Source organism: Schistocerca piceifrons, chromosome 6, assembly GCF_021461385.2.
Source record: "Schistocerca piceifrons isolate TAMUIC-IGC-003096 chromosome 6, iqSchPice1.1, whole genome shotgun sequence".
Classification (NCBI taxonomy): Eukaryota; Metazoa; Arthropoda; class Insecta; order Orthoptera; family Acrididae; genus Schistocerca; species Schistocerca piceifrons.
In genome coordinates, this window is record NC_060143.1 from 310,701,395 (window position 1) to 310,727,374 (window position 25,980).

General features: G+C 46.8%; 1 protein-coding gene across 1 annotated transcript in view; it reads right to left on the reverse strand.

The window, feature by feature from the left end:
* The window catches only part of LOC124803291 (E3 ubiquitin-protein ligase TRIM9), a 173,710-nt gene that overhangs the window by 47,369 nt on the left and 100,361 nt on the right, over nt 1-25,980 (reverse strand). Inside the window, exon 9 of the mRNA XM_047264474.1 lies at nt 24,915-25,053. Coding sequence (XP_047120430.1) covers nt 24,915-25,053 — 139 coding nt within the window. The remainder of the gene's footprint in view (nt 1-24,914; nt 25,054-25,980) is intronic.

Sequence of the window (25,980 nt, forward strand, 5' to 3'; positions counted from 1 at the left end):
TTCCGCCTCCATGATTTCTACCTCACCATTTATGACCGTCCTATCCACCTCACTCCTACCCTCAAATAGCTGGGCCTCACACTCGACCGCCACCTCACCTGGACTCCCCATCTCCTTACCATCCAACACAAAGCTCACAACCGCCTCCTCCTCCTGAAACTCCTGTCCGGCCGGACGTGGGGTCTGCATCCTTCCACCATCCTTCTCACCTACAAGTCCTTGATCCGCCCCATCCTCTGTTATGCCAGCGTGGCTTGGATTTCCGCCCCTCCCCGGTTCTATAAAGCCCTCCAAATCCTTGAACGCCATGCGCTCCGCCTCGCCTTCCGCATCAGCCTTCCGTACCTCACGCGCATCCTCTCGACCTCATCCCCTTCCCCCACCTCCTCCTTTTCCTTGAACACATCCGCACACTATATATTGTCCACCGCCTTGATCCCCCTCACCCCCTGGTGTCTCCCTTCCTCTCCACCCCCAACCAGTTGCCACGCCTTTACCGTTGTGTCCCACCCTCTCTCCATCTCCGCACCCTCCATTTACCCCTCCCAGATGATGAGCTTCGTCCTGACATCTACCCTTCCTACCGACTCTAACCCCATCTTCCTGCCTCCTCCTCAGGGCTCCCTCTCCTCCCCCGCCCTCCTCCTGAGCAGCTTCCCCTCCTACTCCCCCTACCCGCTCTTGTGCCCCCTTTCAGTGCCTCTGCACTTTCCCCTGCCTTGTCTTCCCTCTTCATCTCCTGCCCCACGTGTCTCCTGCCTCTTAGTGTACCCGCTGATGCCCCTACTCTCTTCATCCCGCCGCTTCCCCTGCTGCCCCTTGCTCTCCCCTCCTTTTCCATCATCCCTGACCTTTCCCTCACCAGGTCCCACCTGGCAGTTTTATTCTTCGTCGTGTGTGCTCCAATTGGGTTTTAAGTGTGTTGTTCCGGAGTGTTTTTAATACTGTGGCCGACTTTTAACCTGTGCATGCGCATTCAGTGTCTTTTCTGTGTTTTAAGAATCGCCAACTGTGTTTTTTAAATTTCTGGTGACTTTTTAAACTGTCCTCCATGAACGTCTCCATGTCAGTGTATTTTTTACCTCCATTTTCTCCCCTTACTCTGTTTTATGTTCCCCTTTTTTATCGCCTTATGTATGTATGATTTTATTCTTGTTTTAGTTTCGTGTCACTCGGCTGAAGAGCGGCGGATTGTGCCGCTGACAGGCCTCCCCTGCCCATATGGGGCAGGGGAATGAAATCACAATAAAGAAAAAGAAAAAAAAAACTTGCAGTCTCCAGTGACGGACACTCACCTGAAGATGGCTGGACGATTGCCAGCCGAAATATCGTGGCAAGAAGTCAACATGATCCGGCTGCAAACCCGAAAATCTCATCGATCATTCAATACGCTGGGAAAACTTCAAGAATCACAGGATAACAACTGTCAACCTGATGCAGGCTTGTTGCACGCGAAAAGTTTATTCTTCTGCTCCTCAGTGTGTGACTGCTGAGTTTCCAGCGAGGAGTCTAGTCTGCTGCTCTCCTGTACGCTACAGTCCTCAGCCGCACGCGAGAAGTTTAGTTTGCTGCTCTCCCGTACGCAGCGCAGAAGGAGCGAGGAGGCGGCGGACCACAGAAGCGTCGCTGGCGGGCGGCTCCCCCGCAGGCAGCGGCGCGCTCGCGGCAGTGGGCGCCTGGAATGCGGACGAACGAGAACGAGGGTCGCAGCGGCGCCGCGCCGCAGCCGGCGTTATTGATCATGACAGGCGGCCGGCCGTGCACGCGCCGCACGCACTACGCACTGCACGGCCGTGTCGCCCGCGCGCCCGCTCCCTCGTCGCGTCTCTGTGGCTGCTGCCGCGCCAGAAGGGTTGCCTACCCGCGGCAGGCGAGGGGCGCCCGGCGTCGCATCCGCAGCCGTCTCCACAGGTGGAGCAGCGAGCGAGTGCGGCGTCACAGTGCGTGAACTACGACCAGCGGCGGTCGCCGTCCTCCGTCATCATCGCTTGGCAAGGGAACGCAACTCGCCGTTTTGTGACGAAATTGAAATTGCGACATTAGCCGCAATCAGACAGAGAAATAATTTCAGTATATGAAACATTCTCGGTATTCTTGCCGCGTCAGTTCTGGATAAAATCTCGAGCTTCCGACGATTACCTCCATCGTCATCGCCAGGAGCTGCCTGTCTTCACTGCTGCTGTGGTAACCTCTTTATAGTCCGTGGATGGCTTCTGATTGGTCGGCCTGTGATTGGTCGGCGATTACGTACTGCTGTCGCAGACGGTGTCACTGTGTGCGCTGGTGGCGCCACCGCTTCCGTTGGAACATAAACGTATAAACGTTGGAAGGAACGTCTCTGCTGCTTCTCTGCATCAAGCGCTCGTTTCCATGCACAGCTCAGATGGTATCCGCTATCGCGGTTAAAGTTCTTTTGGCTAATTGTTACTTCAACAGCCTCCTTAACAAAAGAATCCCAATACGTAGAGGCATGGGGACAGAACTTTAGTTTCATCGAACAATATTTTATGTTTGTTTGTGAGGCTGTGCTCCGAAATTGCCGATGTTCCACACTCACAGGACGAAACACCGATTGCAGTTCTTCCTTTTTGTGGCGGGATTTCCAGGAAAATAGGAAGACCCCTTCGTAGACGAGGTATAAAACCGATTTTTCGTCCTCCTAAGAAAATTGAAGATATGATGCGCCCTGTTAAGGACAATCTCGGCCTCAGGGTCCCTGGAGTTTATAATATACCCTGTGAGTGTGGAAGCAACTACATAGGTCAGACGATTCGTACCGTTTCCGACCGCTGTGCAGAACACCAACGCCATATTAAAAATAGAGAACTGGAGAAATAGGCAATTTCGGAGCACAGCCTCACAAACAAACATAAAATATTGTTCGATGAAACTAAAGTTCTGTCCCCATGCCTCTACGTATTGCGATTCTTTTGTTAAGGAGGCTGTTGAAGTAACAATTAGCCAAAAGAACTTTAACCGCGATAGCGGATACCATCTGAGCTGTGCATGGAAACGAGCGCTTGATGCAGAGAAGCAGCAGAGACGTTCCTTCCAACGTTTATACGTTTATGTTCCAACGGAAGCGGTGGCGCCACCAGCGCACACAGTGACACCGTCTGCGACAGCAGTACGTAATCGCCGACCAATCACAGGCCGACCAATCAGAAGCCATCCATGGGCTATAAAGAGGCTACCACAGCAGCAGTGAAGACTCCTCTTCAAGCTCCAAACCTTCACCCTTCCCATTAACTACGTCAGTCTGATCGGTTCCTTTCTCTCCCACCGTCCTTCCTACGTCACCATCCATAACACGGATTCCTACACCTTTTTCCCCTCCGCCAATGTGCCCCAAGGCTCCATCCTCTCCCCCCTTCTGTACCTTTCGTACACAGCGGACATGCCGCCGCCGTCACCCCCCGTCCACCTTCTCCAGTTTGCCGATGACACCACCTTCCTTGCCATTGCCTCCACCCTGCAGCGCTCCCAACACCTTCTCCAATCCCATCTTGACCGGTTCACCGCTTGGTGCAACCAGTGGTTACTCAAGGTCAATCCCTCCAAAACCCAGGCGATCATTGTAGGCAAAACAACCCCTTCCTTCCGCCTCCTTGATTTCTATCTCACCATCTATGGCCGTCCTATCGCCCTCACTCCCACCCTTAAGTACCTCGGTGTCACCCTCGACCGTCGACTCTCCTGGACCCCCCCGTCTCCGGACAAACCAAGCCAAGGCACGCTCCCGATTCTGTCTCCTCAAGCTCCTTTCCGGCCGTACGTGGGGTCTGGACGCCTCCACCATCCTCCACACCTATAAATCCCTCATCCGCCCTATCCTTTGTTATGCCCATCTGGCCTGTGTCTCCGCCCCCCCTACCTTTTATAAATCCCTACAAATCCTTGAACGCCATGCTCTCCGCCTCACCTGTCACATCCGTCTCCCCTCCCCCACGCGGATCCTGTATGATCTCATCCCCTTTCCCCACCTCCTCCTTTTCCTTGAGAGGATACGGATCCTGTACACCTGCCGCAAACTCGATCCTCCTCATCCGCTTGTCTCACCCATCCTCTCCCACCCCCGCCCACTGCCGCGCCTGTATTCCCACATCCCACCCGGTCTCCATCTCTCCACCCTCCTTACCCTCTCCCAAGGTGGCTTACGCCAGCTCCCTCTCCCTGATGATGTCCTCCTCCCCTCCGTCTACCCCTCCTATCAACTTTGATCCTGCCCCCCCCCCCCCCACTTCCGGTGTCCTTTCCTTTAGGCACCCTCCCTCCCTTCTCTTCTCTTCCCTTCCCTTCTCTTTCCTTTCCCCCATCCCCTCCCTCCACCCCTCTTCCCCCGGGCTTACCCTCCCCCTTCCTCCCTCACCCCATCTCCCCTGCCCATGGCATCCCTGCTCTCCCCTCTCCCTCTCCCACTCCCCTTCCTGCTCCTCCTCTCTTGGCAGGTCCCCGGACTCGCACACGCTCAGTGAACATTCGCGCGCCGGAGATCATCGCCATCAGTGTCTCGTGTGTGTGCCTTCGTTTGTGTTTAGTGTTGTTCGCCGTCATGCCACCACTGTTCACATGTACCGTCGCCATCATCCGTGTTATGTGCGCCGTGTCAACTAGTGCTAGTGATGTTTCTCGTCCAGCGTGAACGGCTCCATGTTTTTTGTTTTTTAGTGTCTACATTTTTTGCCCGCTGTTTTTGTCTTCTCTGTGCCACCTCTATGTTTTACTTATTGTAAAACTAAAGGCTGAAGAGCGGCGTCCTCTGCTGCTGACAGCCCGCCTTGTGTAAGGTGATCAAAATCACAATAAAAGGGAAAAAAAAGCAGTGAAGACAGTCAGCTCCTGACGATGACGATAAAGGTAATCGCCGAAAGCTCGAGATTTTATCCAGAACCGACGAGGCAAGAAGACCGCGAATGTTTTATATATAAGTACCGTCGCGAAAAACTTCGTTCCCAAATAATTTCAGTGATGACAATTGAAAATTTTTGTTGGATCGTGCTCTAACCCGGATTTCCCGCTTTACGCGACCGGTATGTTTCTAATCGCATCGGCTATCCGAGCACTCTTCGCTTCCAACTCAAATTACGTGAATAGCGTCTCTTGTCCGAAACCGTCACTGCTAGCGGTATCACGCCGATATCGGACGACGATGATTGCATCTGCACGAAATGATATTTAACTGTCTTCAAGGCGCATGTATCTATATAAAAAATCTCGCCTTTTTGTTACAGATGCAGTTTTTTCCCCAATTTCTTGGTCCCCGCACAGACCTCTATTTGCATCGATTGACTATACCTTCGGTTCTTGGTACAATATTTTACATAATATGAACGAAACACATACAATATTGATGTCACATTCTACAATATGTATTACTTGCTTCACAAACCTGTTACACCATCATCAGATACATCATTGCACCTTATGATTGCGTAATAGCTAAGAATCGCCTCGTAAAACAAATAATAAATATTGTAGATTATCATACCAGTGTTGTGTATGTTTCATTCATAATAGACCATTATTGTTTCCGTTTCTAAACTCCACTTCCACTATACTTACTGACCCTACGATTTCCCTTACAACCTTTTCTCAATTCTTTCCTATTTCTCCTGGTGTCACTCGAAATGTACATCCAACAGCATAAAGAGTTCCTCGTGTGACAGCTGAATTGTAGTCTGTTAACTCAACGCTTAACGTAACAAAATCGACAGATTTAAAAATAATTTCTGCAGTACCACAACGAACTACGATAGGACCGTTACTATTCTCAACGTATATAAATGATCTGGTAGCAAGCGTCGGAAGCTCTTCAAGACTATCTACAGATAATGCGGTCGTCTATAAGAAAGTAGCAAAGCTGCAGAATAGCCCGCATAGGATTGACGAATTGTGTAGGCTCTTGCAGTTGACCCTGGACGTAAATAAATGTAACTTATTGTGCATACCTAGGAAAAGCAACCCTTTACTGCACAACTACACCGTTGACAAATTACTGATTCAAATGGTTCAGATGGCTTTAACCACTATGGCACTTAACATCTGAGATCATCAGTCCCCTAGACTTAGAATTACTTCAACCTAACTAACCTAAGGACATCACACACATCCATGCCCAAGGCAGGATTCGAACCTGCGACCGTAGCAGCAGCGCGTTTCCGGACTGAAGCACCTTGAACGGCTCGGCCACAGCGGCCGGCCGAATTACTGGGACCATTATTTACGGCAAATTATCTAGGAATAACTATCCAGAGCGACCTTAAGTGGACTGATCACATAAAATGAATTGCAGGAAAAGCAAATGCCGCATTAAGATTCACAGGAAGAATCTTAAGGAAATGTAACTTATTCAAGAAGAAAGTGGCTTATACAGCGTTTGTGCGACCGGTTCTTGAGTGTTGTTGATCAATTTGGGAACCTTACAAGGTAGGACGTATAGAAGATACAGAGACGATCCAACGAATAGCGACGCGTTTCGTCACGGGACAGTTAAATAGGCGAGAGAGCATTACCGAAATGCTCAAGAAACTTCAGTGGCAGATCCAACACGAAAAGCGTTGTGCAGCACAAAGATGTTTGCTATTGAAATTTCGAGAGAGCACTTTCCGGGAAGAGTCGGACAACATATTACATCCTCCCACAAATATCTAGCGAAATGACCACGATTAAAAAGTGAAATTAGAGCTACTCAGCAATCATTCTTCCCATGAGCCATTCGTGTGTGGGACGGGGAAGAAGTACCCTCCGGCACACACTGTTAGGTGGCTTGCGGAATGTGATGTAGATGTAGACAGACATAGAATAGTATTGAATGACAGATTATTTTCACTACAGTCACCTTCAACCGCATGGAACGACAACTCCCATTTCGAATCTCTTGCTTTATTCGCCACTTCATCTAACCCGCCACGGGCTGATAGGATATGTGATGTTACGTCTTTGATTACAAAATCGAGTCAAATTTACAAAGAACTTGGCAGTACGACCTGACTTATCACAATGATGTTGCACCTTTCCTGGCCAGGATGTATGCACTGGTTAGGTTAGAAGGGGAGCCATAAGACCCTTGTATCCTCTCCGTGAGGCACGTTGGTCTACAACTGTCGTAACTGGTTTCTGATGTCCTGGATACCGTCTCTGGGAGAGGGTCGACATCCGAGCTGGTGCCACAAATGTCCTACCGTGAGCGTATCTGAGGATCTCATTGGTGAAGGGTGCATTACAACATCGCAGACAGTTCATAGAGACACGTATGATGTGTGGACGAGCGTTATACTGTTGAATAACGGAACCACGATACTGTCACACCATACCTGACATATGAGGACGCCGGATGTCAGTGACGTACCGTTGTGCTGTCCGAGTTCCCTCAGTCACAATCACCTGTGACCTGAACTCAGAGTGATGCCTCCGTGTACCATGATGCTAGAAGTAACTCTGCCGTTCGTCACGAAAACATTAAAAAGAATGGAACCTCTCCCCAGCCCCCATGACCTCCAGCGATTGTCATAGGTGTACTGCTGAACCTAGATTCACCGCTCAGCACAATGTGCGCCACCCATCGGCATTCCATGCTTCCCGGACATGGCACCGTTCCAGAAGGAGGAGGAGATTATTGTCTGACGTCCCGTTCACATCGACATCATTAGAGACGGAGCACAAGCTCGGATTAGAGACGGACGGAGAAGGAAAGCGACCGTGCTTTTTCGAAGGAACTATCCCGACATTTGCCTTAAGCGATTTAGGGAAATCACGGAAAACCTACATCTGAACGGGCGGACGTGGGTTTGAACCGTTTTCCTGCCGAATGAGAGCCCAGTGTGCCAACAATTGCGCTACCTCACTCGATGGCATCATTCCAAACATGTCCGTTTGTGTTGTGATGTTATCGGCATCCTCCACAAAGGACTTAGAATGTTACAGGTATTCCATTACTTGTCCTCAGTCAGCAGGCGCAGATGTGAACGGGTCACGATGTGCTTCATGTACAGGACGGCGATCCTCCTTGCTGGCACTGACAAGGGGAAGGCCTCAGAGACGGCCAACCGATTCGATTCAGATTTGGCAGGTCGCTTGTATACAACCTAAAACGAAGGAATCTAAGATATTTTGGGTCAACACCCCCGCGTTTTTGAGAAAATCGCCGCTAAAGGTTATGACGAGCGATCGACTCAAAGTTGGCGGGATCGATAGATAATTGTAAATAGAGCCTTTTTCATCATGAGGTATGGGGTCCGAAAACGCATACTTTTCCAGAAATCGAGGTAAGAAACTTTTACAACTGCCGCGTCTGTGCCCACAGGGTTAACGCCTGTCGCCTACAGCGCCGATAACGCCGGCACGGTAGCTCAGCGTGTTCGGTCAGAGGGATAGCTGCCCTCTGTAATAAAAAAAAAACTGAGTTAATAGATCAACAACGAGCTTAAAAGGGTGTCTTGCGACGTCCGCCCTGATCAGATACTGAAGATTAGGTGGACTGGTAAGATAAGAAATAAGGAGGTACTTCGTAGAATCGCCAAGAAGAGGAACATTCGCAAAACATTGATAAGAAGAAGGGACAGGACGATATAACATGTGTTAGGACACCAAAGCAATAACTTCCATGGTACTCGAGATAGCTCTAGACCGCAAAAGACTGTACGGTGAGACAGAGGTTGGAATATACCCAGCAAATAATTTACAACGTTGGGTGCAAGACGTAGTCGGAAAGAAAAAAAGTAGAGACATAGGCCCGATTCTCGGCGGTAATTCTTTGTTGATAAAACTTCTAAGCTGCCTTTGTAAGCGTAGACCAGATGTGGCTTCAATTCAAAGAAATAGTATCGACAGCAGTTGAGAGACATATATCAAATAAATTAATAAGAATTGGTATTGGTCTCCCGTGATACAAAAACAAATCAGAACGCTGTTGCAGAAGCAACGAAACCAGAATGTCTAATTTAAAATAAAACAAAATCCCCAAGACTGGCGAAGGTATATAGAAGCTCGAATTTAGCACAGTCTTCAATGCGAGATACTTTTAATAATTTACACAACCAAATTTAGTCTCTAAATCTGGCAAAAGAGATTCTGGTTGTTTGTAAAGAACACTAGCAGCAAGACGCAAACAACACCATCACTGCACGATGGTAATGGTAATGTTGCTGGTGACAGTGCCACTAAAGCAGAGTTACTACATACGATTTTAGGAAGTTCCTTCACCAAAGAGGACGAAGTTAATATTCCAGATTCGAATCGAGAACAACTGCCAACGTGGGTAACTCGGTGTAACGAAGCAGCTTAATCACTTAACAAAAACAAGGTATCTGGAACAGTTTGTATGCGAAATAGGTTCCTTTCAGAGGACGCTGATATAAAACATCCTCACTTGGCAATCGTATACAGCCACTCGTTAATCGAAAGATGCGCACCTAAGGACTGGAAAATTGCACAAGTCACACCAATACGGAAGAAAATAAATAGGAGTGATCAACTGAATTACAGATCCCTATAATTAATGTCGATTTGCATTAAGATTTTGGAACATATACTGAGTCCGAACATTGTGAATTATCTCGGAGAAAACGATTTATTGACAAAAAGCTATGACGATTTCAGAAAATATCGTTCTTGTCCAACACAAATAACTCTATATTCTCACAAAGTAATCATTGCTACCGACAGGGGAAGTCAAATTGATTCCAAATTTTTAGGTTTCCAGAAGGCCTTTGACACTGTTCGTCAAGAGCGACTTGTACTCAAACAACGGGCCTACAAAGTATTGCAACAGTTGTGCGACTGGATTCGTGATTTCCTGTCTGAAAAGTAATAACACACGCAGATTCAAAAAAATGGTTCAAATGGCTCTGAGCACTATGGGACTTAACTTCTGTGGTCATCAGTCCCCTAGAACTTAGAACTACTTAAACCTAACTAACCTAAGGACATCACACACGTCCATGCCCAAGGCAGGATTCGAACCTGCGACCGCAGCGGTCACGAGGCTCCAGACTGTAGCGCCTAGAACCGCTCGGCCACTCCGGCCGGCACACACAGATTCATCGAATAAAACAGAAATAATATCAGTGGTTCCCCAACGAGGTGTTGCAGGCTCTCTGTTCCCGATAAACGATTTAGGAGACAATACGAGCAGCCCTTTTGCACTGTCTATAGATGATGATGTCATTTATCGTCTTATAAAGTAATCCGATGAGGGCAGCTCATTTGATACAATTGCTAAATAGGGGGAGGGTCTCACCGATATGAGTATGGGGGAGACAGTGTTGCACGTATGATACGCGGAGTGGGCGGGTAATCATAAAATGAAAGATGTTTTTCGTTGCGGAGAGATCCTTTCGCGAAATTTCAGTCTCGAACTGCCTTCTCCGAATGCAAAAATATTTTGTTGACGGACACATACATAACGAGAAAGGAACGTAATAAAACATGAGAAATCGCAAAAAGATTTACGTGTCCGTTTTTCCCGCAGGAAGCTCGGGAGTGTGACGGTACAGACATGGCTTGAGGGTGGTCCGATGAACCCTCTGCCACGCACTTAATTGTGAATTGCTGGATAATCATGTATATGTAGATGTCGAAACGCCTGTACGTATTTCTATGCCATTCAAATTTGTCTCGTTCTGGTGCCTCTTATGAGATACCTCGCTCCTTGTTTCGCGGACCACGTTTTTGTTCGGATATAAGCACGCTATGTTTTGTCAGTTCCGCAATTGTCCCTCTTTAATACATTCTCCTCTCGCATAAAATGTAGATTTCAATAAAGATCTTTCAGCTTAACGGCCGTTTCTCGCCAACGGTCCCAGATTTTCTCGGCGAACGGACGGAGGCGATTCGCCATTTTACGACGGGATCGTGCGTGGTCGCCTTGCAGCGTGTACGGCGCCCGGCCGCGGCTGGCGGGGGATCGTAATGTTTTTACAGCGGCGCAAACCTTCCGACAATATGAATTATTCCGCCATAAACTCCGCGTTTACGCACGCAGCGACAAACTGGGGCACAATAAAGCCGTGAATAACGGTTGAATACGATTCTGGGAAATGGCTAAACTTGGATAGTTTTAAGAGACAACAATCTGCAACAAAACTTTGCACGATACAGTGATGCAACTATTCAGTCTGGAGACGGTGGATCACGGTTTGTATCAAGCATCGTAGATAATGGCAACAGTTCACAGTTACTAAAGTGTTCTGCCGTTTACGTACATCGGAGAAGTCTAGTTAATTACATAACCAAACTGTGGTTGTGGTAGATGTATCCCAATATATATCTACCAAGTCGTCGATCAGTCTACGTACATGTGTTATTTTTAGTGTTGTGGTCTACAGTCTGAAGCCTGGTTTGATGCAGCTCTCCATGCTACTCTATCCTGCGCAAACATCTCCGAATAACTACTGCAAGCTACTTCCTCTTAAATCTGCATACTACATCCCTCTCTTGTCTCCCTCTACAATGACTTTTACCCTAGACGTTTCCCTCCAATTCTAAACTGGTGATGCCCTGATGGATCATGATGTCTCCTACCAAACGATCTTTTCTTTCAGTAAAGTTCGCCCCGTATCCTCCCCCTTTATACGCAGTGAAGCATGAAATAGTACGTTCGAGAGAGACAGATGGCAGATATATAAGTAAATTCACGTCGCCAATCTCAGGAAGTGCAATAGGGATTTTGGTCTGGATTTCACTAATAGATTCACTGATCGTTTCAAACATATTATAGAAGCTAGCGACCAAGCGTGTCTTTGCACGGGTAGCAATCAGTATCTAAGGCCAGATCACTTGACTGGCTTAGCGTATTTTGTTTGGGGTCAAGTATAAAAATCAGAAAGCAACGTTAAGTAAGTGAATACCATCACTTTCAGTTACAATTTATGCGATGTGACCAGCACACGCCAAGAAAATTTTCTGAAGGCATGAATGTTGGTGTGTTTCATACGGAATTGGGATTTGGAGTGACATCTCATGCCAGTGATGGAAGCACATCGTGATGTAAGTAATATGTAAAGAACCTATGTAAATATTGTATGCGAATCTATGCCAGTCAGGAATTTATTTGTGTGTGTGAGTGACTCATTGTATACCGTAGTCTGGCTGAGGTGGCACAAATGAAAGAAAAAATAAGAAGAAACTCACGTGATGTACATGATTAGCTCTTGTTGCAGTGCTCCTCTCTTGTGAACCTTAGTGATGCATTGTTGAATCACGTCCACAATTCTTTGTTGTGGACTTTTTATGGCAGACTTCTTTGGCGTGCCGTGCAATAAATCGTGTCCACATCTAGGTTTGATTCAAGGAAACAGAAAGCTGGAATCTGAGTCATCTACTGCGTTGCTGAGGAATTATATGCAAACAAAGCAAAGCCGTTGAAATACTATTTCCGAAAACGTTTTCCTAGAAGCACAAAAGTAAAACACCACATTTTTTTTTTTTTTTTTGATTCGCATGGTTTCTCACCATGCAACTGTTCTCAAATTATTGCAGGGAAACTGTTGGTTAAAATATTTGATTATTGCAAATTGTAAGTCTCATGTCACGACCTGATGATGAGATGCTCATCTTTTCATTACTGATACAGTTTCTAGCCAAACGCTCTGCCACTAGACCATCACACCAGATGCGAATTAGTTCACTCTTTCTGATCCCCCAAGAGACTGATGCTCTCTTGAGTTATGGTGAATGTTCGCTAGGTTGCAGTAGCATCGTTTCCACATCTGAACTTTTAATCCACCTCACAGTTCACATAATTTCTACGAAATATTTACAAATTAAATACAAAAACCTTCCTAGTGAGTCAGTATAACTGTTAGTCAACCTCGGATGAGCAGTTTCTGAGATTAGCCTAGATATACACACGGACGCGAGGAAGTGGCTTGAATTTTTGTACACAATGTTCGGAAATTGCCGTTACAAATTTCCAGGACTTGTAGAGGGGAGTGAGTACATAATATTGGTGAATGGGGACCAATGCCTGGAAACTCAACGATTCCGTTCCACGACAGTTTCAATTCAGATGTTTAACTCATCCACTTCTGACTGAGGAATTGAATTTGGCGTGACGCAGTACAGTTAATAGCTAACAATTTGAAAGGAAACATAACGAAACATCCATTTATCACTTAAGCACATTTTTTTGTATTAATAATTAAACATTACGTGTCTGCATTGTTCCAAGACAAAAGAGAACCCAGCACACTGTATGTACAGGACAAAAAAAAAATGGTTCAAATGGGTCTGAGCACTGTGAGACTTAACTTCTGAGGTCATCAGTCCCCTAGGACTTAGAACTACTTAAACCTAACTAACCTAAGGACATCACACACATCCATGCCCGAGGCAGGATTCGAACCTGGGACCGTAGCGGTCGCGCAGTTCCAGACTGTAGCGCCTAGAACCGCTCGGTCACTCCGGCCGGCCTATGTACAGGACAGTACTGATGCATTATAACAGCGGCTCGATGTGGCGACCCCCAGCTTTGTTACACACATTGTACCTATGAAGCATGTTCTGGTGCGCACTCTCCATCCCGCCTGGTGTGTCTTCAGTTTCTAGTGCAGCGGCCAGAAATCGTGCTAGCGGATCTTCCACTGTCTCTGCAGGAGTCTCGCTGCAAGGTAGACTTTAAGTGACAGTAGGTGACCGTCTGACGCAGTACACGTCATTCCGTCTACTCTATTGCATACCAGGACAAACAACTCTGAAACTTTTCTCTTTCCGTCAACAGGCCTGGATGGTTACATATCTGAGTTGAAACTGTTGTACAACGGAAACGGTACATTTCTGGACATGGGTTCCCATTCAGAATATTATGTACTCATTCTGCTGTATAAGTTCAAAATGGTTCAAATGGCTCTGAGCACTATGGGACTTAACTGCTGAGGTCATCAGTCCCCTAGAATTTAGAACTACTTAAACCTAACTAACCTAAGGACATCACACACATCCATGCTCCAGGCAGGATTTGAACCTGCGACCGTAGCGGTCGCGCGGTTCCAGACTGTAGCGCCTAGAACCGCTCGGCCACTCAGGCCGGCCCTGTATAAGTTCTAGAAGTTTTAACGGGAATTTCAGTACAATGTTTATATAGAAATACACACTCTCCTGTGAATCAAAAGAGAATTGTGCTCGAAGATGGACATGCTTATCGAAACACGTTAATACCGTTGCATTTCACGCTACGAAGTTCGTGAAGTTCGTCTAACGGAAAGCACTAGCGCCCTGTTGAGCGCTGGGTAACTATGTAAGTAGGCTGTTCAGGTACAGTCATTCATTAATTTTCTAAGGGGACGTTTCAACTACCCGCTGTTTTCCCAACAATACAGGCATATCTGTAGAATCCTTTTAAAACTTCAGAGTTAACAGGTTAACTTCGCGTCAAGTGAATATGCATTAAAGTCGAAACTCTCTCCTCAACCTCAAAGACGGTGAGAAGAGTCTGTGTCTCATCTATACGCAAAGCAGAATTTAAAGCTAATGCACTTTTCTTGGTAGTAGTTTACGTCGGTCTTTTCTGGCGTCCCACTCTTCTATCGACGAGTGTCAGGAGTGTTTGAAATACACAATAGTATTCACGCCTTGCCGCAGCCTCGCTACTTTAAGTGAGGCAACAAAATTACCCAGACAAAGAACTCGACATGCAGATGAGAGGGCGCAGTAACAGGGAGGGCGGTTACTGCTCGAAAGTTTCGGATGCGGGATTCGGGGGTGGGGGGAGGGGTGAGTCAGCGGTGTTTGGTGTCGCCACCCCCAGCCCGGGCCAGACGGAGCGATAACTGGTGTCAATTATGTCACGCGGCAGATTGAATTTAAATTGGAAATCTGGGCTGTCTGCCGTCTGCTCCCCGACCAGCTAGTGCCCGCGGCGGTGGCCTCTGACGCCGGCTAGAGGCGGGGTGCTTGTTGCTGTCATCTGCATTCGTTACCACCGAACACCGAAGAATTGCGTCACTTCTGCGAACGAAGTCGAACTACAATGTATTCTCTGGAGGTTGGAAGCGAATTCTGCCAACAAAGTTTCTCCAGTGTTTTAATGTACAGACGAGGTCGCCTGTGCCGAGATCTGCTCGTACAGACCAAACAGCGAAGGTCCTCACTGCCTGCATTTACGCCCTTCGTGACTTTTGTTTACTGGAAATTACGCTGTGATCAAAGGCATATTTCTGTAACTAACGTTTCGGTTCTTAATTCTGCAGGCATCATCAGCGGCTATAAAACTCACATAATTGTTTTAAAATCAAACATGCTCTGTTCGGTTTTCGAACCTTGTTGAGATGCAATTCATCTCCAAACACCTGCAGCTCATCTATCAATTACCTCCCCCATGCTCACCTGTCTTCACAGAACCTACTCTCCAACACCTCATAACACCCAATTTCTCAGAAGACACACTCGGTTCCTATCCTCAGAGAGCTTAACAAGAAAAATGACGCACCACGGAAGATCCATCCGAATGGGAAGGAACTCGGTGCATGTTATGTACATATAAAGGCAAACAAATGATTACAGTTTCAGAAAAATTTGATGATTGAGCCAAGAGAAGGAGCTTCACAAACTGAGCAAGTCAATAGAGCATTGGTCCACCTCTGGCCCTTACGCAAGCAGTTATTCGGCTTGGCATTGACTGACAGATCTGTTGAATGCCCTCCTGAGGGATAAGGTGTCTAATTCTGTCCACTAGCGTGTTAGATCGTCAGCATGCCGAGATGGTTGGAGGTCCCTGCCCATAATATTCCAAAAGTTTTCAAATGGGGAAAGATCCGGTGACCTTGCTGGCCAACGTACGGTGTCGGAAGCTTGAAGACAAGTAGCAGAAACTCTTGCCGTGTTCGGGCGGGCAGTGCCTTGCTGAAAGGTAACCACAGGTTTCCTTACCATGAAGGGCAAGAAGACGGGGCGTAGAATATTGTCGACGTACCGACGTGTTGTAAGGACGCAGCAGATGACGATCAAAGTGGTCCTGCAATACGAAGAATTGTCACCCCTGGCCATGACTCATGGTTGTCAGGCCGTATGGCGGGCGACAGTTATGTTGGATCCCAGTGCTGTCCAGAGCGTCTCCAGACCCGTCTTCGGCCTGGAGTCTCTTTAACTGGAGTATAATTGTCTTCAGTGATGAGTCTCGCTTCGAACAGAGCTCCGAAGATCAGTGAAGACGCGTATGGAGACGCCACAGACAGCTGTGGGACACCAACCTGACTGTCGCCCGCCATACGGCCTGACAACTACGAGTGATGGTACGGGGTGACATATATTTTCATTCCAGGACCCCTTCCGTTGTAATCCGCGGCACCCTTACAGCATAGAGGTACGTCCACGGTACTCAACGTCCCGTTCTGTTGCCCTTCCTGCGCTTACATTTCAGCAAGACAACGCCCGCCCGCACACGGAAGGCGTTTCTACTGCTTATCATCCTGCTTTCCAAACGCTACCTTGTCCTGCAAGGTCGCCAGATCTCTTCCCATTTGTGAACGTTGGGAGCATCATGGACAGGGCCCTGCAAGCAGCTCGGGGTTGTGACGATCTAACGCCCTAGCTGTACATAATTTGGCACAATATCCCTCAAGAGGACGTCCAATTGCTCCATCAATCAATGCAAAGCAGAATAATTGCTAGCAAGAGGCCAGAGGTGGACCAACATATTACCAACTTGCTTAATTCGTGAACCTCTTTTTCTTGACTAGTTCATCCACTTTTTTAAAAATTGCTATCTTTTTTGTCCGTACAACTACATAAGATCTGCCGATTTCCGTCCAGTTTGGATAATTTTTTCATGGAGCGTTCTTTTTTATTTGAGTTATTTATTTATGTATATCTTAGAGTGTATCGTCACTCGTTTATCTTTCATAATCCTTATTTTTTGTAAGTGAAAGACCAAAGAGTGGCAACGTAGCCACAGCTGCCTTGGCCCTACAGAAAAGAAGGCAAAGTAAGAAAATAATAATGCTGCTAATCTCTTGGAAAGTATGTATGAATGACGAGGAACCAAGACAAAAAAGCCTCAGTCTTACTTCACTTTATCAACAGGTTCCACAATACTCTTTTAACCCCTCTAGGGGCACGCTACAGCACTGTCGCACAGTGTTTTCAATTCCTACCAAGATTACAGACATTGTGACGTGACTGCCACATTTCGCTTCTTGTTATTGTTTCATTTTTCTCCGCTTATTTCGTGGTTATTTTATTGTGAGCAATGGACTTGTGCACCTGAGGGTAAAGTTTTGTTTTGTTCTCGTTCAGAAGGTTTGGCCTCAAGCTCCTGTTTGTCAGCAGAAGGCAGTAGTCAGTGAATCTCGTCAGGAGGGGCGAAAGTCCACTGGGAGTTGAGCAGTTTTCGCGGGAGTACACGCATGGCCTGCTCTGTACTTTTGTTGGCCTTTTCTACACGAACAGCAAAGGAGGGGACGCCGTGGTACTGCCCGATCTGAGTAAGAAAGTCAGTTTCTTTCACTCCAAAATTTTGGTGTGTTATAATCAAATGAGTCGTCCCCACCCCTCCCCCTCCGCAGTTCTTGCCGGCTGGAGTGGCCGAGAGGTTCTAGGTGCTACAGTCTGGAACCGCGCGACCGCTACGGTCGCAGGTTCGAATCCTGCCTCGGGCATGGACGTGTGTGATGTCCTTAGGTTAGTTAGGTTTAAGTAGTTCTAAGTTCTATGGGACTGATGACCTCAGAAGTTAAGTCCCATAGTGCTCAGAGCCATTTGAACCATTTTTCCACAGTTCTTAGTGTGAAGAGGCCACCCTACCTGGTACTCACTGCTCCAGGGCAGGACCCAACTGCTGTTTGTAAATGTCCTATTTGTATGCCAAGACTGGGCGTTGTTGCTGCATTTCACCCTCGCTTTTTTTTGTAAAATAAGTAATATTCTCGTTCATCACATGGGCAACAGCACTGAGTCGCCCTCGGCGCAGTGGTTAGCACACTGGACTCGCATTCGGGGGGAACCCGCGTCCGGTCATCCAGATTTAGGTTTTCCGTGGTTTCCCTAATCGCTTTAGACAAATGCTGGGATGGTCCTTTGAAAGGGCACGGCTGATTTCCTTCCCATCCTCCCCTAATGCGATGGGACCGATCACCTCGCTGTTTGGTCCCCTCCCCCGAATCAACCAACCAACCGCTGAGTGGCCAACTCCATGGACACGCTTTTTCTTGGGTTAGAAGTTGAGGATTTAGAACGAAGACCCTGGCGATTTATGTCCCGGTCACTCTCTGGTGCTGATTGCGCCAACTAGCTGATTTTGGAAAAATGTCTCACAATTGCGGCAGCGCTATCCATATTCTGAGCGGCGCACTACTACTTGCTTTCCCACGCAACTTGTGCTGCTTAATTGGTTATAACATGTGCCAACCTCTGGTGACGATAACTTTGAATTCACAGGCTGCCCAGATAAGGAGATCTTGTTATGTTTTCTCTATATAGTCTTCCACATAATTTGGTACCATCCCACAGTGTTAGCTTCATTTTGTAATTTCATCTAAGATTTCTGAGCCCGCATCTCGTGGTCGTGCGGTAGCGTTCTCGCTTCCCACGCCCGGGTTCCCGGGTTCGATTCCCGGCGGGGTCAGGGATTTTCTCTGCCTCGTGATGGCTGGGTGTTGTGTGATGTCTTTAGGTTAGTTAGGTTTAAGTAGTTCTAAGTTCTAGGGGACTGATGACCATAGCTGTTAAGTCCCATAGTGCTCAGAGCCATTTGAACCATTTTTTAAGATTTCTGAGAACTTTGCTCTCTGGTTGTTAATTTTGAATGAATTATGTCAGTCATTTAAAGCAAATAAACATCTCTTATTTTTCAGTTTTAACTTAGATTTCTAGGTCACTTACTATACTGCAACTTTACACTGGATGGGCGGGGACTCAAACCCCGACATTACCGTTTCGCCGCGACTGCAAATTGTTTTCCTCGCACTACAAGTTCGAGTGTTTCTCTCTACAGCGTCAGCTGCCATTTCATGTGTTTAAAACACTTCCTTATTACTTTTTATGAGACATAATAAGGCTACGACTGTTAGACATTTACGCACCATCACTTTCCGCTCGCGCACGTGCGAGCGCAGATGAAAAGGTCTGCCGTTTCCCGTTAGAGCTAATGCGGGAGTGCGGCGGGCGCTAATGTAAGAGCAATGGCACGTGCGTGGGTCCGTTCTGGAGGGGAGGCAGCGCCGTCACGCCAGGTGCATCGATCTGCCGGCGGGCAGCCGCTGGGGAGTCGAGCGGTCCGGCCGTGCAGTTTGTCACGCCGCCTATCTGCCGCGTGTAAATTCGCCGCAGTGACTGCCCTGCTGGAAATCACCGCGGGGGACCGACAAATCTGCCCGTGTCGCCACGTTCACAGCCGCGACAGGTGGACGAGCGCAGAGGTCGGAAACTGCAGATCGCCCACTGGCATCACGCAGCGGTTTCATCACGTTGATTTTTTTCTTCAATGATCAGACGTACGTGTAGAACAAAACCTAGACTTCAGATAAAAAATAAAAAAATACAGGATGTTCGGAAATCCCCATTTACAAACTTCTAGAACTTGTGGAAGGGAGTGAGTAGATATTCTACAGGACATTAAAATTGCTACACCAAGAAGAAATGCAGATGATAAATGGGTATTCATTGGACAAATATATTATACTAGAACTGACATGTGATTACATTTTCACGCAGTTTGGGTGCATAGATCCTGAGGAATCAGTACCCAGAACTGCCGCCCGGGCATTGAGTCAAACATACCTTGGATGGCGTATACAGGTACAGCTGCCCGTGTAGCTTCAACACAATACCACAATTCATCAAGAGTAGTGACTGGCGTATTGTGACGAGCCAGTTGCTCGGCCACCATTGACCAGACTTTTCAATTGGTAAGAGATCTCGAGAATCTGCTGGGCAGGGGAGCAGTCGAACATTTTCTGTATCCAGAAAGTCCCGTACAGGACCTGCAACATGCGGTCGTGCATTATCCTGCTGAATTGTAGGGTTTCGCACGGATCGAATGAAGTGTAGAGCCACGGGTGTAACACATCTGAAATGTAACGTCCACTGTTCAAGTGCCGTCAATGCGAACGAGAGGTGACCGAGACGTATAACCAATGGCACCCCATATCATCACGCCGGGTGATACGCCAGTATGGCGATGACGAATACGCGCTTCCAATGTGCGTTCACCGCGATGTCGCCAAACACGGGTGCGACCATCACGATGCTGTAAATAGAACCTCGTTTTATCCGAAAAAATGACGTTCTGCTATTCGTGCACCCAGGTTCGTCGTTCAATACACCATCGCAGGCGCTCTTATCTGTGATGCAGCGTCAAGGGCAACCGCAGCCGTGGTCTCGACCTGATAGTCCATGCTGCTGCAAACGTCGTCGAACTGTTCGTGCAGATAGTGGTCTTGCGAATATCCCCATCTGTTGACTCGCGGATTGAGACGTGGCTGCACGATCAGTTACAGCCGTGCGGATAAGATGCCTGTCATCTCGACTGCTAGTGATACGAGGCCGTTGGGATCCAGCACGGCGTTCCGTATTACCCTCCTGAATCCACCGATTCCATATTCTGCTAACAGTCATTGGCTCTCGACCAACGCGAGCAGCAATGTCGCGATACGATAAACCGCAATCGCGATAGGCAACATTCCGACCTTTATCAAAGTCCGAAACGTGATGGTACCCATTCCTCCTCCTGATATGAGGCATCACAACAACGTTTCACCAGGAAACGCCGGTCAACTGCTGTTTGTGTATGAGAAATCGGTTGGAAACTTTCCTCATGTCAGCACGTTGTAGGTGTCGCCACCGGCGCCAACCTTGTGTGAATGCTCTAAAAAGCTAATCATTTGCATATCACAGCTTCTTCTTCCTGTCGGTTAAATTTCGCGTCTGCAGCACGTCATCTTCGTGGTGTAGCAATTTTAATGGCCAGTAGCGTAATATTTTGAACTGCTATAACCATTTGAAAACATGTTCGTAAAGCTACCACTTTAACAAGTAATTGTTTAGGGGTGACCAGATACATCACTTGTTTTACAATACCACTCGTTAATAGCCAAAGAAATAGCTCGTGTACTCGTTGACGTCTTCTGTTCACCGAGATACAGTGCGGCCTCTTCCAGTTCGGGTGCGCGGCGTCTCCTGTCACGCCTGCTGAAGTTGAAGGTACCCTTTCTCGAAGCTCTTCCATAATTGCGGCGAAAAGGGTATGCGGTGGAGTCGGACCTTGTGGAGAACGATCCTGATAACTGAAACGTGAAGCTCTTCCATTACCGTGAGCTTCGCAATTCAGAAGAATCATGTCGGTGCCTTCTGCAAACGTGTACTCAACCATGCTGGTCAAACGACTCACAGAACCGTCAATGAAGCTGTAACCAGGTCAGACAGGTAGGTTGAACGTCAGATGACATGAGACAATCCGACGTACGTACCCCCACAATGACTACCGTGCTCCATACCTACCTAGCAAACATGTTTTCAAAAGGCTGTAGCACGGAAACGGTACGTTTTCGGACATGAGTTCCTGTTCAAAATATTATCTACTCACTGCCCTGTAAGTCCGAAAACTTTGTAACGGGAATTTCAGAACAGCCTTTGTAACACATGAATTAACAGGTAAATCCATTAACTCAAGCATGGCCAAACTTTGATGACGGCGGTGCCGATTCATATACTTGATTAAGCTCGCGAGTCATCTCGCCACGAGACGCGACAGCAGCGCCCCTAGCGCATGAATTCAAGACTGTGGCGTCCATGACATTAATGCACTGTTGTTGTTGTTGTTGTGGTCTTCAGTCCTGAGACTGGTTTGATGCAGCTGTCCATGCTACTCTATCCTGTGCAAGCTTCTTCATCTCCCAGTACCTACTGCACTATGTGCACTATGTGATCAAAAGTATCCGGACACCCCCAAAAACATACTTTTTCATATTAGATGCATTATGCTGCCACCTACTGCCAGATACTCCATATCAGCGACCTCAGTAGTCATTAGACATCGTGAGAGAGCAGAATGTGCCACTCCGCGGAACTTACGGACTTCGAACGTGGTCAGGTGATTGGGTGTCATTTGTGTCATACGTCTGTACGCGAGATTTCGACACTCCTAAACATTCCTAGGTCCATTGTTTCCGATGTGATATCACTATCACATCGGAAACAGTGGATCTATGAATGTTTAGGAGTGTCGAAATCTCGGTCGTAATGTGTGATATCACTATCACATCGGAAACAGTGGATCTATGAATGTTTAGGAGTGTCGAAATCTCGGTCGTAATGTGTGATAGGCAGACATCTATCCAGATCATCACAAAGGAATTCCAAATTCCATCACGATCCACTGCAAGTACAATGACAGTTAGGTGGGAGGTGAGAAAACTTGGATTTCACGGTCGAGTGGCTGCTCGTAAGCCACACATCACACCGGTAAATAGCAAATGACGCCTCGCTTGGTGTAAGGAGCGTAAAAATTGGAAGATTTAACAGTGGAAAAACGTTGTGCGGAGTGACGAATCACGGTACACAATGGGGCGATCCGATGGCAGGGTGTGGTTGTGGCGAATTCTCGGTGAACGTCGTCTGCTAGCACGTGTAGTGCCAACAGTAAATATCGGAGACGGTGGTGTTATGGTGTGGTCGTGTTTTTCATGGAGGGGGCTTGCACCACTTGTTGACTTGGGTGGCCCTATCACAGCACAGGCCTACGTTGATGTTTCAAGCACCTTCTTCCTTAGCAGTGTTGAAGAGCAATTCAGGGATGGCGATTGCATCTTTCAACATGATCGAGCACCTGTTCATAATGCACGGCCTGTGGCGGAGTGGTTACACGACAATAACATCCCTGTAATGGACTGGCCTGCACAGAGTCCACATCTGAATCCTATAGAACAACTTTGGGATGTTTTGGAACTCCGATTTCGTGCCAGGCCTAACCGACCGACATCGATACCTCTCCTCAGTGCAGCGCGCCGTGAAGAATGGGCTGCCATTCCCCAAGAAACCTCCCAGCGCCTGATTGAACGTATGCCTGCGAGAGTGGAAGCTGTCATCAAGGTTCCAGCATTAGCGATGGAGAGTGCCACGAACTGGTAAGTCATTTTCAGCCAGGTGTCCGGATACTTTTGATCACATAGTATACGCAAATCGTAAACCATCTAAATGAATGTCACCCGTTTCTCGACACGTCACGCTGACAAATTATGCCTCAAAACACACGATTTTGAGAGTAGATTCATTTTATTTTCACCCGATCTTCAACTATTTACATTTATTTAAGCGTCGTGAACGCTGTTTGTTGTTTATGACGGTTTACAACAACTGTCTTAAAAACTTCAGTTGCAAAATTCTGCAAACCCGTTAAGTAAATAATGTTCACAAAACGTAAATAAATGTAAACATCTAAAGATGGGATTTGAGCTATACTGAAATATGATCACGGAGAAATTAATGTCAATGAAAGGAAGTGGTTGCGCCTACTTCTTTATAAATTGCCTTAAATTTCAACAGCTGCACAGTTGTTATGCATCCATAATGCAGAAGAATTATTTAGTAATGTTAACACAGGGAAGAACAGAAAAACAATATACTGCGACCAGATAGGCAATCCAGACGACAAGCAATTAACAGGATCTCTGTGCTTTTTGGCAACGGGCAGGTCATTCGAACGTGTTAATATCCACAAACACTATTAGCAAGCTTTTTTAAATAAGTACAAAAATCCTTTCGTGACTGTTTATGTTGGCATGGGTTGTTTCTGTAACATTAAATAAATTAATTCACCAGAGATTCGTTCATTTTAAAAAGTTCAAAAGCCTGATTCACTTGAACATAGTATATATCAGCTATATTATGTGAAGACAGCCTAGAAAAATACTAACAACAAAATGGCGAATTGCAAAACCGATGTCACTCTCATTAACATGCTCTCTATGTCTTGGTGTTCCTGAAAATATTTTTGTCAGCATCAGTATTGAATATACGGCAATACTCACCCTCACACGGTCGTTATACCACTTGGCACGAGACCTATAGTTCTGCGCCTCTTCATGTGCTCACTGTGCTTTTAGGGCTGAGAAGAGCGACGTTACGCGATGGATGGGCATGCTAGAGACACTGTGCAACACATCTGTCCAAAGCTTCAGCGGATTTTCACTGTGGTTTTAATATCGCGACCGATCAGATCTTAAATAAACCGTAGCCCCGGTAGAAAGAAAATTTATTTCAGCTTGGGAACTGAGAACGCTATGCCTCACGTGTAAGTGATATTTGTAATAAATTACACATGTAGTTTGAAGGAACTCCTACCGTAAAAAAAAAGGCTACGAATTAATAATGAGAAGAAAAAACGGTATAAACAACAGAAACTTGAGACTGAATATCCGAAAAGCGTGTTCGTTTCTTTTTTGTTTGTAACTGCAGCCACTGCAACTTAAAAAAAAAATAAAAAACGCGATCAGTCTAATTGATAATAAAGCTACCTTTCATTCGTTTCCTTCCCAGTAGTCACTTAACATCTGACGCTGTTCAAACTCCTTATATACACTACAAGGTCATGCAACAACTCTAAACACGAACAAAGTTAACACACTCTGGTGTCGTTCTACCAGTCACAGAGAAATGCAACTCTAATCACTGACTTACCCACCGATAGTGTGTGCGTATTCAACGTTACACAGTCATCGACTGTATCTTGTGACCACTTCACATTTTTTGTCAGGCAACGTAGTTCACAAACTGAACAACAATAAAATCTCGCTGGAGGAGGTTTGCGTACCCTGATCCCACTTTCCCCTCACAGAGACGCAGGAAATATGTTTCCAATATCCCCTTAAACTACGAACAGACTCACAGTCTATTCGTGGTTTGTGCCGGGAGACCCATAACCTGGTCACGGATCCATACTAGGTGTGGTGGAAGCGACTGAAGTGACAGTGAAGAGTGGGACTCACCTTCCGCTGTCTGGAGGCCGATAAGCTCGCTGTAGTCTCCCTCGCCGGTGCTGTTGAAGGCCTTGACGCGCGCGTTGTACATGGAGTTGAAGTGCAGACCGTCCACCGTGCATATCGTCTCCTTGCCGCAGTAAACTTCCTGCGGACACAAGACACAAATCGCTACAATCAACAGATTAGGGTTCATATATTTTTTAAATGTGGAGGACCAATAACGACAGCAGTCGTCTGGACAGCACGACATGCTCCCATGCGTTTGACGGGGGTGTGATTCCCAGTGACTGACTGGTCCGGCGGCAACATGTGTTTTACGTGGTGGCACCTGAAGATGAAGCTTTAAGATTCGAAACCGCTCATGGAATAAATTCAGAAAATCACTAGCAACTGAAGTGGATTTTTATTCTACGGTGGAAATATGTTTCACAGTAGCGGATGTTCACGTTATCAAATACAGAGTGGTCCAGAAAAATATAGACATCCTTTGATATTTAACATCTTTGGAATAAAATAACATATCGTTGCAATTTTTGCGCAGTAGCGTAGCCCACTGGACAAACATGGACAAACATGTTATCTACCGGGTGTTAATGCGTGGTGTGATGTGTCATCCTGCAGTTTGATTGGCCCACTCTTCTTTGAAGGTACCGCAACCGATGAGGTGTATCTTCATACGCTGCAAGCATCGATTTTATCTACTATCCGAGAGGTGTTTTGAAATGAAAAATTTTACCTGCAACAAGATGTACCTTCCCCTCACTACCCCAGAGATGTCAGAGCCTTCTTGGATGAAAATCTACCTGGATGATGGATAGGTCGAAGACTAGCTGTTGAGTACCCACCACGGTCTGCAGACCTTACACCTCTTCACTTCTGTCTATGACGACCTTGAAAAATGAAGTTTATCAACAGAATCCAGCTACACTGTTCGAGCTAGGAGAAACCATGGAGGCGTCCTGTGCAGCTTTCACACCGGTAACACTCACAGACATAGTTCGGTCAACAGTTCAGCGCAATCGACGTTGTTTGGCTGCTAATGGGGGTCACTCTGAACATATGAAATAATCTT